The 16,311-nt window shown below is 38.4% G+C and overlaps 1 protein-coding gene across 1 annotated transcript in view; it reads left to right on the top strand.

The window, feature by feature from the left end:
* ITPRID2 (ITPR interacting domain containing 2) overlaps positions 1-16,311 on the top strand; it is a 72,311-nt gene that overhangs the window by 9,513 nt on the left and 46,487 nt on the right. The window contains exons 3-7 of the mRNA XM_070945828.1: positions 7,776-7,825; positions 8,858-8,914; positions 12,593-12,632; positions 13,845-13,943; positions 16,077-16,285. Of these exons, the coding sequence (XP_070801929.1) occupies positions 7,776-7,825; positions 8,858-8,914; positions 12,593-12,632; positions 13,845-13,943; positions 16,077-16,285 (455 nt within the window). The remainder of the gene's footprint in view (positions 1-7,775; positions 7,826-8,857; positions 8,915-12,592; positions 12,633-13,844; positions 13,944-16,076; positions 16,286-16,311) is intronic.

The raw sequence follows: 16,311 nt of genomic DNA, 5'->3' as shown, positions 1-16,311 counted from the left end.
GCATTTCCTTGCTGTGATATCAAGGCTGGACAGAATTTCCTCTCTTGTCCTTGTGCTCTAAATTTGTGTAGCTGTTATAGAAAACAAGCAGTTTCGCTGGAACTGAATGAGTTATTTCCTGATAATAAGTTGAGATGGGGGTTGGGAGTAAGTTGTTTTTATAAATAACTTTTTTACTGGAATATTGTATGAAAAATAATTGGTAAAGCCTTTGGAATCCAGCAGGACATATTTATTAATAAATAAGTTTTTTAAAAAGCATTCAAGTACTTGCTTAAATTAATATAGCCAATTGTATATGTTTCTCATAAGCCTTGATGAACTTTAAAAGTGCTTGCTTGCTGATTTCCTTTCTTTTTTAAACTAACCATATCCTTAGATTTTTTTTAACCCATATTGAAATATAAACAAGGAAGTCCTCCACCTTAAATGTGGAGTGATTTTTATTATCTAAACTTGAGAACTTCTTAGGGGTGGGGTGGGAGAGCCTTCATTGCCATAGCAGAGGAGGGGGAAAAAAGGAGGGGGGGACATATTTTAATTGGAAAGTACATAGGAAATGTGTAAATGTTTCCAGAAATGGGCAGTTTGTAAAGTGTCTGCAACAGAACAAATTGGATGTCTAGCCTGGGAGCAAAATAACACGTTAGTCAATGTGAAAAGTTGGTATCTTCTAAATTCCTAGTGAGAAGGATAAGGGAGACTGAATGTATTGGTTACTTCTCATTTATAGCAACTGTAACATAAACAAGAACAGGTTGGTATGTTGTTTTATAGAGTTTTTTTAAAGGATGAGAAACTTTTAAATAACAATAGCTCAGTGGTAGAACATATGTTTCGATGTAGACAGTCTCAGGTTCAGTCCCTGCCTTCTCTAAAACAGCTGGACTTGGGTTTAAAATTAGTGATTACCACCAGGCTGAGTATGATACAGTATCTGATAAACCTCTTTTTATGCATTGAAAAGGAAGATGAAAATTAATACAAAGTAAGAAAAAAATTGAAGATAACACTTAAAGTGCAAGACAGGGAAAAAAGAAAGCAAAAAGATGCAAGACGTGACTTCGAATCTTCTTGGTAATAATTAGTCAACTAATGATCTTTTGGATCACCATTTCAGAGAGATTTTCTTATCTAATCAGAGAAACAAAATGACCAAGGTCAAATCTGCCTGTTTTGATCATATTCCCAGACTATTGATATGCCTGCCATAAATCATAAACACTAATGTGTATTTGTCAATTAGTTTTCAAATTTTAGGCCACAGAACTGTTATTTTTTTTAAAAAAAAAAACTCAGAATCCTTGATCAAGAAGAAACCCTGCTATGAATGAAAATTGGCTGCATTTGAAGGGGGGGGGGAGTTTGTTGCTTTTTTTCTTTAGCCTTTAGTATCTGGCTAGTAAATCTAGCTTTACTATCTCATAGAACCGCATCAAGTTCTTACAAAATCTTAAGGGGTTCATGAAATTTGAAAAACCTAGGATTAATACATTTGTGGGTTCTCTTGGAACTCCTATCATTGATATTGGAAACGTGAATTTAAGAAGTACTGTCCTGGTTTAGACAGGTATTCAGCTGCAAACAGGCCAAACTGGACTTTTCTTGCATCACAGAGCTTTGATTTTCTTTGCAGGCCAATTAAAATAAAGCAGCTGTTGTGTAACTGTTCTAATGTACAGCAGATTGGACAGAGGTTTTTCTTTTTGTTTATTTGTTTTCAGTTAAAGAGTGCCTTTGCTAATACAAAGTGGAACTTCGCTGCCATCCATGTTTGGATATTCGGAGATTTCTCTCTTGGCCCTTGGAAGGCATATCTCATAGCATTTACACCTGTAGGAAGTTAGCACCCACCCCTTTCCTGGAAGAATGAAATATTTTAGGAAATATTAAAAAGCCAGAATATTATATTTCCCTGGATGAGAAATGGAGAAACATGTTTTAAAGACAAAGCAGCTTCCTGCCTCCCTCCCCCCACACCTTTGTTAATGGGCCATAATCTGCAAAAACTAGGACCCATCTAGGACAGAAACTCACCACATGGCACCTGGGCAGATTACATCAGCCAGCAAGGCTAACTAAGACCTCCACCCACTGGGAGTCTGACAACCAATCAGGATACTCTTTTGGGGCCCCAGGAAGTTCAAAGCCAGAGAGAGCATAAAACCCGGGGACTCGCTGGATCTCACCCCTTTTCTGTTCAGGAACTCAAGCCATGTGATCCTGTCCACCATTAAACCATCTTTCCAAGCAGTCTCCATGTTTCCAGTGTCTTTTTCCCCACTTGGAACAGAACCCAGAAGGATATTTCTTCCAACACACTCTAGAAGACAAATTTGATTACTTTGGAAAAAAAATGGTCAAATGCCCCTTAGCCCAAGACAATTATTGGATACAGTATCCTATTAGCACTCATTCATAAAACCAGTGTGACATACACAGCAACTCTTTTCTGTGGTGACTGCAACAATTATCATGTTAGAGTATTACAATAAAACATGAAATTGGTTCTGCAGCTACAGGAAGACATTTTAGTTTCCCAGTTTAGTCTGTGCTTCCAGTTTTACAATAATCATCTATCTCTCTCTGCATTCCACTTCTGGGTGCCTGCTTAGCTAAATGCAAAGGAAAGATCCCCCCCATCCCCCTCCCATCTGCAAAACAAGTTATTTTAAACAAGTGCAAAATAACCAAGACTTTTCCTCCTCCAGAACCAACCTTCCTTTTCAGTCAAATAATTCACTTCCAAAGGGGCTTGGCTGACTTAAGCAACTGCTGTGAAGTAACTCATTTCTAAATATTCCACTTGTCCAGCTGGGCCCTCTGAGGGCTTTTTATGCACATAAATTGCCTGTGTTCAAACATACATTCTGTCTCTCTCACTGCTTTCATTGTAATGGGATAAATTACAGGCCCCCCTGTGTGTAGGAAATATACGGAGGCTGTTTGACAGAGCGGTTTTGCTGGTAGCTGTTAATCCGCTCTAGAGGTGAAAGGTTTGCTTCTGGGAGAGAGTGTCAACTTCACTTACCATTTTGCTACCAGCCAGCACCATGTATCATTGGCAACTGCCTAGGAAGGATCCGGAGAAACTCTGGAGTGGCCATTAAGGAAAGAGAATGGGGAGAATTTTAAAAGAACCATTAAGAGCCAGTGGTGTAAACAATGAATGCCTTTGTTTAAATTCTGGGTTGGAAAGGCTGTTGCTTGAAAACCTTTTAATAAAAATCCCTTTTCCCTCCCTCCACTGAGTCTTCTTTCATTGACATACAAAAGCTCAAGAGTTTCATCCATAGCAATTTTCAGGGGTTGGACACTCCTTTCCCTAGCTAAAGTGCCTTGGTGGTTTGATATTTCCTGTCCACATTCAAAAGGAGGGGATGGGTTCAAAACAGGGGTTGCCAACCTTTTGGTCCTCAGGGACCACTAAATTCATAATTTCAAATCCTCTGGACCACTAATATGAATTTTTTAAAACGATAAATAGTATTTAGTGCAATATAAAAAATGCAACAAAGAATTCTGCGGACCACCAAAATTTTCTCATGGACCACCAGTGGTCCGTGGACCACCAGTTGGTGACCTCTGGTTTAAAACATTACTGCAGTTGCTTCAGTGTTTGCGGTCAGTGTCCCCTTGAAATGAGTGAGACAACTCTGTACTGTTTTGAAGGTACAAATAAGGGAACTGACACCAAGTTTTGTAATGGCAATTGGCTTTGGAAATGGGATGAGCAAAAAGTTTCAGGAAAGACCACAAAAATGCAGTAGACTAGCTATTTTCTCGGTTACTGGCACTAAAATACCTAATATCTGAATTCATTGTATTGAAATCCCACTGATTTCACAGGAACCTAACATCATGAATAACTTAATCCCAGTCGGCAAATTCTTCTTGTTCTGTTTCTCAGGTTTTAATCTAATTTAGAACTTACATGTTATCACACCTCAGTAGAGGATAGACAACTGATGGTCTTGTAACCACAATTCTCACATGCCAAATTATTGCCTGTGCTGATTGAAGATATTGGAACTGGTTGCATAATATTGCAGAGGCAGTATATTGCCTATCCCTGTGCAATGCAATGAATGAACAAGGGCAAAATACGACAACTTCCTATTCTAATTGAGAGGAGAAACAGATCTTTGGTAATCAGCTTAATCTCTTTTTCATATTACATGCCTTCCCTGTATGACTAGTAGTATAATATTGACTTGTGCTGCTTTGTTACTATTCTACTTCACTCAACCCAGTAATCAGTATGGCATGATAGCATATTTAAGGACATGGCAGCTGGCAGAAAGCCTACAGAGATTACCAGGATATAGTAAGAGATTCTGCTCAGGGTCTTATTTTTAAATATGAACTGGGTTTTTAAATTTATGCTAAAGTTAATATGTGTTTTAATTTTCTCTTGTCTTAAGAAAAGTTCTTGTTTCTTGCAACTTTGATGCCATTCATCAATACCTAGAGCCCCCAAACAGCAGACATGGGACCTACTGGTTTCTAAATATTGCTGGATCTCAACTCCCGTCTGTGAGGCCACTAGCCAGGGGTGATAAGAATTGTAGGCCAAAGTTCTCTTGCTCTTTTAGAAGAATATTAGACAAACTGGAAGTCAGATCAAAATTTCAGCTGTAATGGTCATTTTGAAGCTGACACAAGCTTGTTTTATTTCTGTGGAATGCATTACTATTTTGAAATAATATTCTCTTTGATTGGTATGCTACTGTAGATCAATAAAGCATTTAAGCAGAGGGCAATAAAAGATTTGTGGTAAAATTCCATTTATGGAAAGGTTCTAGTCTTTTGAAGATAATAATATTGAAGCATGAATTAATATTCTATTATATTGCAATTTCAGTTGAGACATACAAAGAGCTCTTAACTCTTCTAACTTCATTTTTGGGATGGACTGAATAATGTTATATGAAATTTATTAATAACTCTTGCAAAGTTTGTTTTTGCAGCTTGTAAAATTAGCATTTTGCTGATAGCAAAATAGTGCAAGCATCGTTGTATATATATTTTTTTATCTTGTATGCTCTTATTTTGTGTTGTATGCTCTATTTTGTACCTCTGCTCTCTGGGTTTTATTTATTTTTATTTAGTCTGGATCACTGGCCTCTAGTAAGGGATTTGATTTGATTTGTCAGTGATGGTTGCACTATTTTACTTCAGCTACAAGTAAAGGCTATGAATCAGGAATAAGCTGAAAACAAAAAAGCAGTCTGAAAACCAACATTGTCCATGTTGGTCCTTAAGAAGATAACAAATCTTTAGCACATGATTTTGAAGTGTTTAATGCAGAGTAGCAAGAAACTTCTTAAAACTCAGCAATCTGAATATTATGCAGAACAGTGAATAAGGGGTGGATAAGGGATAAGGATAGAGACATTTTAAAAAGCGTTGGATTGCATAGCCATAAGGCTACATTTAAGTAATGATTGAAACTAGAAGCCTTTGGCATTAAATTAGGCATAGTATTAAGCATTTAGTCACTTCTTAAAAAAAGATCACACTGACTTACATTTCTCTTACTCTAATGAAATACATATAAAGAATAAAAATAACCATCTATGTATCAACAAATGTATTACTCCTTTATGATCACTATATCTATTATATCCCACACTTGGCAAAACTCTAAATAAGTGCAGTTCAAATCTGGGGAGCTGTTTCCATGCCACTCCACTTTTATTTGTAACAGTGTTAACGGAACAACATTAGGAAAGCAATTTCTGGTTTCTCCCCCATGCTTCTCTTCCTGAATGACTTTGGCAGGGAAAGTCATCTCATCAGCTGCCTGACCGATTTATTTGTATGACCTTAGAAATAATTGCACAAAATGGCCGTTACGATCTTTGGAGAAAATAAGCAAGCAGTTTTATGGTGATGGTCTTCTGTGCCAACTCAGTGGTTTCCTTCTAGGTAAATATGTGTAGCATTGCAGCCTAAATACTCTACTAAAGTGGGTAGTAAATCGTGTGATTTAATTACCATGGTAATAATTAAAGATTATTTTACTTCAAAATGGTTTTTTTTTTACTTGCATGATGTGCCATAGTAAAGGATTTAGTGTGTATGCATGTAAAAACAAACCCAAGATGATTCTTTTTTTTTTAATTGGAGAGCTGAGTTGCTGACTGATTCACTGGCTGTGGTATCCTTTGTCTTTATCCAGTTTAGTATACAGGGTTGGCCTTGTTTGCCTGGCTTCTGTGAATACTTTCACTTGTTGATTTCTCCATACCAGCAGGTGAAACTTTTCACAGCACAGAGGTAAACAGACCCACCTGCTAAATTCTGTGCAACAGGCATCTGTTGATGGGATTAGAGCAGGCCTGGCTAAGCTGGTTTTCTGTTTTCCTTAGTGCTGCTGAAGTCCTAAGAGTTATCAACTGTTGACCTGGAAATAAGGCCTCTTCTTTAAAAGCTGCCACAAGGGAACAGATGGCACACAGCTGTTGTATTTGTTCTTCCCAATACGCATTGTACTGTAACACAAAAACTGACATATGGATAGAGTGGTTGGGGCCTTATGAATTTTCAGATGGGTCTTCCAGTGGTGAAAAGAGCTCAGGCCCTGGGCTCCCATCCCATTCTGCAACACTGAGAGAGAGAGAGAAGGAAGAAGGATGGGTGCTTCTTTCCTCTTACAGTAATGGGTCCAAGGACCCATAAGGGACTTTGATCATCTGGAGTCACTGGCAAAATATGCCTTCTCTGGTTAATGAAAGGAAGAATAGGCTGGCAGCAACAGTGCTGCTATGATAGATTTGGGAGTAGCAATGAAGGAGGAAGATGTGAAATAGTACCAGTTTCTTCTTCCTTTGTTCCCTTATTCCTTCCAACTGCTTCCTCGTTACAGATTCTACTGGAGCTCTTGTGACTTGGTTCACATTTGTTGTAAATATTGAAGGCATGGAAGAAGGGAGAACCCATGATTCTCTGGGCCAGTGGGCTCCAAAGTTTCCTCCCCTGCTTTCATTGTTTGGCAAGATAAAGTCTGTTTGCCATAATTGGGGCAGAGGGTAAACAGACAAGCAGACTATCATAACTTCAGGGTTCACATCTGTATTATTGCTTTAGTGACTTTCAGAAACTTCATGCTCATTGATTTGGCTGTTGGCAAGCCTACAAAGGATTCATAATACAACATTATGACCCACTTGGTATATTTCTAGAAATAAGCTCCATTAGATGCTTGTTGTTTACTATGGTGGTTTATAATTATAGTCTAAGTTGAATGGCAGAATATAATAAAATGACAAATCTTTTTCTAATTGTGGCAACCTAGGGCTATGTAGGTGAGTGGGTCCATTTTACATCTAAAATGTGCTTATTTTGTCCACTCTTTCCGAACTGGATATAGGAATGTGGCAGGAAAGTGTTCTAAAATATGAAAGAATTTTCAGTTAATGTATTTTCTCTCTGAATCATTAAGGCATTTAAAACATGACTAATTCTTCACCTTTATGTTGCTGTGCTAGCCCACACTTAAGAGAGCTTGTGCAATCTTGCTCATACTTATTTGGAAATGAGATCCAACAGAGTTCACTTCTTGTAGTTTCGACCTAATTGGCTTTTGCAACTAGTATCTGTATAGACAGTCAGTTTTCTCAGAGTGGACTTTATAAGTTATATGTACGCGTGCACGGACAATTTCAGGAAGAGGAGTTGGCGGATGTGAAAAAGTCAGCTTTTTAAGGAAGGATGTGAAGAAGCAAGTTTTAAAGGAGTCATGCATATTTTAATCTCTTTTGTGGTTTTAGAACACCATTGGGAGCTTCCTTGGACGAGCAGAGCAACCCAACATTAAAAGGTAAATATCTGGCACTTTCTGACTTCTCTGTTTTCTTGCTCATTGGGCAGAATTATACAAGTATAATAACTCTTCAAAATGCAGTTTGAATTGAAAGCTGTTTGGATGTTGTGAAGAGCATCTTGGGTCCCCGCTCTCCCAGTACTGTTTCTGAATAGGAATGGGATGTTCAGGGGTAAGTATTTACAGTATTCAGTTTCTCCCTCCTGCTAAAGCTAAGTGAGACTCTTGTATAGGTATCCCTGTTGGAAAGAGAGAGTGAGAAAGAAGCGTATTATGAAATAGGTCAGCCTTTCAGCACACTCTTTCTTGACTGGCTCAGACTGAACTCACCACACCTGAAAAGTTACCACCTGCAGAATGCAAAAGTTCAAAGTACGACAAGAATGTGCAGGTAGTGACAGAGCTGAGAAGAAGCCTTTGCAATTAGCTGGAGTTCTTTCATTTCATTTTCCAGGGATGAAAGGGAATGTTTGTTCCCAGATGATATTTAGGCTTGAAACTTTTGGTAAGCAGTTTCAAAACGTTAAAGCTTTGTGCCATGTTTGATGTGAATCAGAAGTACTAAGTTATGTGACATTTGTAGATAGGAAATTGCTCTTTTTTTTTCTTTTTAGCTTGACAATATCTCTGGAGATTTTCTTTATGTCTTATAAGATTTGTCATTTTTGTTCAAAACTGCCAGTGCTAACAGTTTGGGGTTTATTAGACTGTAAAAAGCCTGTAAACTTCATTACAACTTTGTACAATATGCTAATGTATGTGGTGGTTAAAGTATGGAATTAGAACAAGGATCAGCTTTAAGCCCATTTTCAACCATGGACTCTTAATATAATTTGGGCCGGTCAGTATTTCACAGGGCTGTTGTGACGAGGAAAGAAAGTGGAGAAGGGAATGCTACAAAAGAAAGATGAGATGCAAATTAATAGATATTCCAAAATATGTTTAGTGTTTTAATTTACAATTGACAGTATTGCTGGAAAATTACCACAACAATAGATTTTGATTTTGCCAAACTGATATCTCTTCTAGGCATGCTGGTGAGGAATGGAGGAAGTTTTGAAGATGATTTGTCTCTGGGAGCAGAAGGTAGGTGTGGCGTTAAGTGTACGCTTTTTAAAAAATAAATAAATAAAACTACTCTGCTTTTCTAAAATTGAACAGTGTAATTTTTATTCTGATTGAAGCATGTGAGCTTACTAGTTGTTACTTTAAAAATGTAGGAAGAGATCCTTGAAAAAAATGTGTCAGAAATCTTTCAGTAAAATATAATAGTATATCCAAATCTTTTTCAGTTTTCAAAATGAGACAAGTATACTTATGACAAATTCTGTTTCAGTGAGACATTACAATTTCCTTCAAATTTCACCTCTCTGTTTCATACTAACCAAAATATTATGCAGATTGTTCTTGGAGTCGGATATATTGCTGTAAAAATAATTATTTTGTTTTCAGATCAGTTATCTTATTAAAATATGTGGACTTATTCTTCATCAGCTGGGTGATTTGTTTGTTTTAAATCACAAACCTTCAAGATTCGGGGTATTGAATCATTTATTCCCCATGCCTCGTTTGTGTTTCTATGACCTGGTTTTATGTAATAAACAATCATGCTATAACTTAGCTAAACATTTTGTCCCCGTTGTCGCCATTTTTATTTCCTGGGCAACATCCCATTATTGCAGATCGGATAGATGCTTCTTATTATAGAAAAATAAAATGTTACTTGAGGAGACTGAGTTGCTCAATATTTCAAGCCTGAACAACAAAAGTCAACCACAAATTGCTATTTCAAAGCCTAACAGCTCCTGACTCCATTCACCAACATAGTCTCATTCTGACTTCCTTGCCAGCACAGAGAGGAACATGAAAAAGCATTTTCATGGTTGTGAGACAGCAACATTGTTCTTACTTTTCTCTCTAAGACAACTTCCATGGTTGCATGAGGCTTTTAATTTTAATAGCTGTTACCCAATAATATAAATACTCTGCAATGCAGTGAGCAAAATAGGATGTGTCTTGTCTTTTGTCCTCCATGACAAGAGTGGACAGAAAATATCTGCCTAGCAGACCTGCATTAGCAATTGGATCAGGTGTTTGTGTGCTCCAGAACAGTCTTCCATGTGACTGTAAAATTCCCCAGCCATAATATTCGGAACTAGAAAAATAGGATAGGGAATTCTGGGAGTTGGAATCTCAGCATATCAAAGTGGGATTAATTTGGGAAAGGCTTCTTTGGAATATTACGCATTGAAGAGATTGGTTTTAGCCTACCAGCTAATCTGAAGTATTTAAGAATGGTTCTATATTGGGTCTGTCTGGTATTAATTTGAACTTATACCTCACAGTAATGGGATCAGATTCTGGCAAGAAAAATGTTGAGGATGTTGTTAACATTTTCTAGAATCATTAAAAAAAGATACATTTTATGGGATTTATAAACACCAAATCAGAATATATTGGCATTAGATTTCTAGCAACAAACTTGGATTAAGGCTCGTTGTTTGAATTTACTTGATTTCTGTTCATAATTAATCATGTGCAATGCACAGAAAGATTTCAAGAATTAGATGCCAGGATATGGTGAAATGTTTATGACTTGTTCTGGGCCATGCCAAATTTTTACCTTTGGGCCTCTTCAACTTCTGGAATACTCAGTATGTGTCTTGGAATCAGATATGTATTAAAACCAGCTTTTCAGATTCTTGGAAAGTGGAATAATTGGTACTACTGGAGACTTTTCTGTTTCACTGTTATTGGCAAACACATTTTTGCATGCTTGCAGGATTTTTTAATCAAGTTACGTCTGTGATAAATCTAAATGTTTCTAGATATGCCCCTTTCCTTGCATTTCTCCTTGACTTAAAATGTTTTAATTATTCAGCTTTTGTTTATAAACAAATCTTTTTAGTATCGAAAGGATGCTCCTAGTTTTGATTGCAGAGTCCTGATAAAATTAAGGTCTTTAGAAGAGCATTTGACGGCTGTGGCCGGGAGGACTTTTTATCAGGTTCGCCTGATCTGCCAGTTGCGTCCTTTTCTAGATCGGGACTCCTTACGCACAATCACTCATGCCCTCATCACTTCCTGCCTGGACTACTGTAATGCTCTCTACATGGGGCTCCCCTTGAGGAGCACCTGGAGGCTCCAACTGGTGCAGAGTGCGGCCACGCGGGTGGTTATGGGAGCGACATGGCGTTCCCATGTAACACCTCTCCTGCACGAGCTGCACTGGCTCCTGGTGATCTTCCGGGTGCGCTTCAAGGTTTTGGTTACCACCTTTAGAGCGCTCCATGACTTAGGACCTAGATATTTACGGGACTGCCTGCTGCCACCAGTAGCCTCTCACCGGCCAGTAAGCTTTCATAGAGAGGGGTTCCTCAGGGTGCCGTCAGCCAAACAGTGTTGACTGGCGGCCCCCAGGGGGAGAGCCTTCTCTGTGGGGGCACCTGCTATTTGGAATGAGTTCCCCCCAGAGATACGGAGGATCCCGGATCTACGCACTTTCCGCCGCACCCTCAAGACCTTTCTATTTCAACAGGCTGACCTGGCCTAACTTTCCCTTTTAAAATTGTAAATTTTAAATTTGTCTTAACCATTGGGGGTGTTTTTAATTTGTCCTGGGCCAAATTATTTAATGTGGTTTTATATTGTCTTTTAAATTTTGTAATCTATGTGTTTTATTTTTTGGCTGTTCACTGCCCTGAGTCCTTCAGGAGTAGGGCGGTATATAAATTTAATAAAATAAAATAAAATAAAAAAAGGTCCTATATTTTAAATATAGGCCAAAAACACCAAGCTATTATTGTGTTAATCATAAAACAGAAATTCTGCAACGCAATTCTCTTATTTTTAACCCAACAGAATGTTGGGAGGACATTAGGTAGAGGGGCTTGGGACTCTCCATCAGCAGAGAAACTCTGACAACTCAACAGAATGGGGCCAGACTTGGTCTGTGGAAAGAAAACAGCAAAAGAAAGAGAAGTTGACAAATGGGCTGGATCAAGTGGGGAATGTAGAGCGAAGAAAAAAAAAGATCCCATTGAATCCCTTTGGGCAACAGCCTAGAAAGATGCTATGACTGTTCCATTGTAATGCTCTCCTGCTCTCCCCCCCCCCCCATGATGTAATCCAGAACTGAGTGTATCCATTCTGCCCTGGGCTTCCCATTGTATATATAAGCATAAACATTGGGAGATGCAACTTAATCAAGAGCAACCACGCACTTAGAGAGATATGCTTTCATTCTACAGAGAGAAATACAGATGAGTCCTATGGACACTGGCGGTAAAGGAATGAAGCGAATTCTCTTGTGCTCTCTTTGCCTCATGCCAAATAAATATTTATGCAAGGGACTTGCTAGAAATTCTAACGGTGGATCATTTTCTCAGGCTCAGAATGAAAGAGGGTCACCTATTGCTCACATATTTATCCTAGTCTCATTTTATAGCTAGTTCATCCAGTGCACTAGGTGCCAATGCCATGTATGTGAGTGTGGCGTGGGATTTTGTGTAAACCCATCCTTTGTGATTAGTAAACCACGATCTGTGACTTAACATATTGCATGAATCCAACAATTGAGATTTCTCCAACAGTTCATTCTAAAAACAGCTTGCCAGTACATGCCTTCAAAATACTATTTATAAAATAAGAGTGATTGAATTGCTTGTTATTTCTGTTAATGATTACCAAGCATTTTTGTTTCTATAATTTGTAATGTACAGATTTATATTCATTCTCTCCTTCCTCTTCCCTCTCCTTTTTCAGCTAATCAACTGCATCAAAGCATTGAACAAATGGAAATCTGGTAAAAATTCATACTTTTTTGCTTTGGAGTAATGTCTGACATGAAGTTGATCTTTCTATATGAGCATAATTCACTTTAATAGTTTGTCATCAAGACTATAAGCTGATGAGACACAGATGTGAGGAGTTGTTTTTTCTTTCTTTTTGATCAGCTACATTGTTAGCCTTGGATTTTCTTTCATTCTGAGTGAGATGGTCCACTTCTTACCCCCATAACAACAATGCGGATCCCAAACTGATAAATGGAACTTCTGCCACCTATTGTGACACCTTTGTAAAACTTCTCTCCAGGATCTGAGTGAATGGTGATGGAGTCTAGTAACTGCATCACCATTGCATTACTGTAGTTACTGAAGGTCCTTGGAGTTCCAACCATTGAGAAAAGCCAAGAGTGCAGCATGTTGTGTTTCCATATTATGCAGAAATATGAAAAGCCCATTTGATTTAGATAAAGCACATTTACCTGTCATTCTGATTATAACTCAGTACATAATTTACTTATCAACCAAAGATGAGTAACTTACAGTCTTTGAAACCTTTGCGTGTGACCCTCAAATTCCCTCAAATTGTGCTTCTAAATGCAGCGTTCCACGTTTTGAAAAGAAGCTGTAGTGTTAGTTTAAAATCAGATCGATGGAGTTATGGGCTGGGGGACTATTTTCCTCCCCTGAACTTCCAGAAATGGAAAATCCTGACTCTGCTTACATGTCTGAAACCCACCATACCCTGCATTGTTTTTCTTGCCTTCTGTAACGCTGCTCTTCATCGAGCCAATAACTTGTGACTGATCTGCTCCACAGACATTTCCCATTGTTGTGCTTTAGCAAGCAGCAGTCCAAAACATCTGGAAGGAAAAGGTTCTACTCTTCAGCTGAGGAAATAAGGGACACTGCTAAATAGCCATTCCTTTTGTGCTTGTATATTTAATTTCTTTCAAACAAAAATTCTGTGCTGAGCTAAAAAAAAAAGCAGAAGTTCCATGCAGTTCTCTGGATGTGGTAAATAGAACTAGGTGGGGTGCTTTTAGCAAAAGAAACAGTTGTGGGGTTTGGAAGGCGTCATGAGGCTCACAATGAAAAGCTGCTGTTGTGCATTGCATCCGAAGTGAATTTAAGAAAAACCGGAGCAGTAGAATGTTGGATATTTGGGATGTTCCTAAAGGAAGAGGCAAGCTCTCCACCCTTGTAATTATGAATTCCCTTTGTGTTGTCAGCAACAGTATATTGGCAAAGGACAAGAGGCTTCAGTTTCATCAGAGGGGGAGAAGTATGAATTCCACTGGCTCAGGAAAAAGCAGTGCAACTGTTTCTAGGTAAGCAAAGGATTATTAGCGGGGAGTAAAGAACCAGTGGGATTTTTTTTTATTCCACCTCTTCTTTTCACGTTTTATACATTTTTATCACAGTTCCACGGGTCTGCAGTTTAGTGATATCTCTTTTTGAAATAAATTAAATATGGTCACCTTTAGAATTTCATGACCTTTTGGCATACTGCGCATTATGGCAGTATGTATGTTCCTATGTCTCCTGTGTATATGTTTTGCATTTAAATTTAATAGTCCTTAATTGTTTCCTTGCAGATGTTTCATTAGCTAAACTAGGTAACATCATCAGTGCTAGTCCTAGCACTAGTACTGATGATGTTACCTAGTTGGTTAATGAAATATCTGCAAGAAAACAACCGCTCAAAGATGCCCAAGGTAAAGGTAAAGGTTCCCCTTGCACATATGTGCTAGTCGTCTCCGACTCTAGGGGGCGGTGCTCATCTTCGTTTCTAAGCCGAAGAGCCAGCACTGTCCAAAGACGTCTCTGTGGTCATGTGGCCAGCATGACTAAACTCCAAAGGCGCACAGAATGCTATTACCTTCCCACCAAAGGTGGTCCCTATTTTGCTATTTGCATTTTTTACTTTCTTTCGAACTGCTATGTTGGCAGAAGCTGGGACAAGTAACAGGAGCTCACCCCATTACGCGGCACTAGGGATTTGAACTGCTGAACTGCCGACCTATTGATCAACAAGTTCAGCGTCTTAGCCCCTGAGCCACCGCGTCCCCCAGAGAGGCCCAAGGAGTCCTCAAATTGAAAACATTTTGAAAATGGCAATGAAAACCACTCCTCTATTACCAAAATAACTCTACACTGATGTGTTCATGCAGATGAGATCAGCTTATCTTCTGTAAGGGAGAGAGGAAGTCTGTGTGGTTCATTCTGCATTTCTCTGGCTGCCCATGCTTTGGAAGGCAAAAAATTTGAGCGGATTGCCTACTATTTCTGTAAAGTCTCCAGGCACAATTTGGAAGCAAATCAAGTGGAGAAGTACCCTGTTTCCTCCAAAATAAGACACCCCCTGATTATAAATCCAATCAGGCTTTTGAGCGCATGGCAATAAGGCCAAGCGCTTATTTCAGGGTTCAAAAAAATATAAGACAGGGTCTTATTTTCGGGAAAACACGGTACATTATATTGCACACCATTTCTCATATTGTTATTACAACAATGCTGGATTAAGGTAAGTGTGTACAGGAGGCTAGGAGCCTAATCTCCACTCCCCATATCCTTTTAAAAGAGAGAAGCTTCTTATTGAGCCTGTGCAGGCTCTTTTTACAAAATAAACCAGCAAGAGCTCAAGTCAGTCAGCGTTAAGTATTTTAAAAAGAGAGGTGACTAGGGAGATTGGTAGAGTATCACCTCCAATTTACAGGTGATAGACCTTGTCTAGATCAGGCCATCATTACCCTTGTATTTAAGAAATAAAGAACTGGAAAGGGCAAGGTGCCACACATTCTGCAAACAATTTGGTTGATTGGTTGGTTAGAATCCAAACCTTATAGGATGCAGTTGAGTTTGCTGTCCAACTATAGAACATGTCTTACTGTTTTCTAACAATGCAGTCACGATAGCGAAGACTGGATGAACAGGCAAAGTCTTCTCAGAGCTATATAGTTGAACTACGGGGTTTATGAGTAGGGCTTCGCTTTCAAGGAAGTTTGAACAAGATTGGGGTTGCTGACAGTCTGTCCTTGTATATAATTATTGATTGAAACCATACAAATTTAAACATTCTTCTAGGCAAATTCTGCTGCTCATTAATATCTAAAGTAAATAAACAGTGTAGCTCAGGAGTATCCAATCTTGGCAGCTTGACTTACAGGCTTCATCTCCCAGAATTCCCCAGCCAACTCAGTGAAGCTTATTCTAGATGTGCTGAGAAGTCTTGTTAAGGTTAATATAATTACGGGAGAGTGCACAACAAATATTTCAATGTTTATAAATATATTTTAAGTAAGATCACAGAATCATAATGTCATCTCTTTTAAAAGCTAAAAATTGCAGTCTCAATCTTTTAATCCAGGTATTCAGTGTAACAGTCTTACAGATTTCACCTCTCTACTTAACTAGACAAGCAGACTATATAGTGCAATTCTTGTATTATTGTTTTAATTTAGTGTGTCTGAACTACTGGAACTCTATGAGGAAGATCCTGAAGAGGTTCTCTATAATCTTGGATTTGGACGTGATGAGCCAGATATTGCTTCTAAAATTCCATCAAGGTTTTTTAATTCGTCATCTTTTGCAAGGGGAATAGATATCAAAGTGTTTCTGAGTGCACAACTGCAACGGATGGAAGTGGAAAACCCGAATTTTGCTTTGACAAGTATGTTTTTCTTACTGGGCAATATA

This window comes from Pituophis catenifer, unplaced genomic scaffold (genome assembly GCF_029215685.1).
Source record: "Pituophis catenifer annectens isolate HBS135680 unplaced genomic scaffold, rPitCat1.0.hap2 SCAF_1, whole genome shotgun sequence".
Taxonomy (NCBI): Eukaryota; Metazoa; Chordata; class Lepidosauria; order Squamata; family Colubridae; genus Pituophis; species Pituophis catenifer.
The sequence above is the reverse complement of the archived record's forward strand: the minus strand, read 5'-3'. Positions and strand labels throughout refer to the sequence as shown.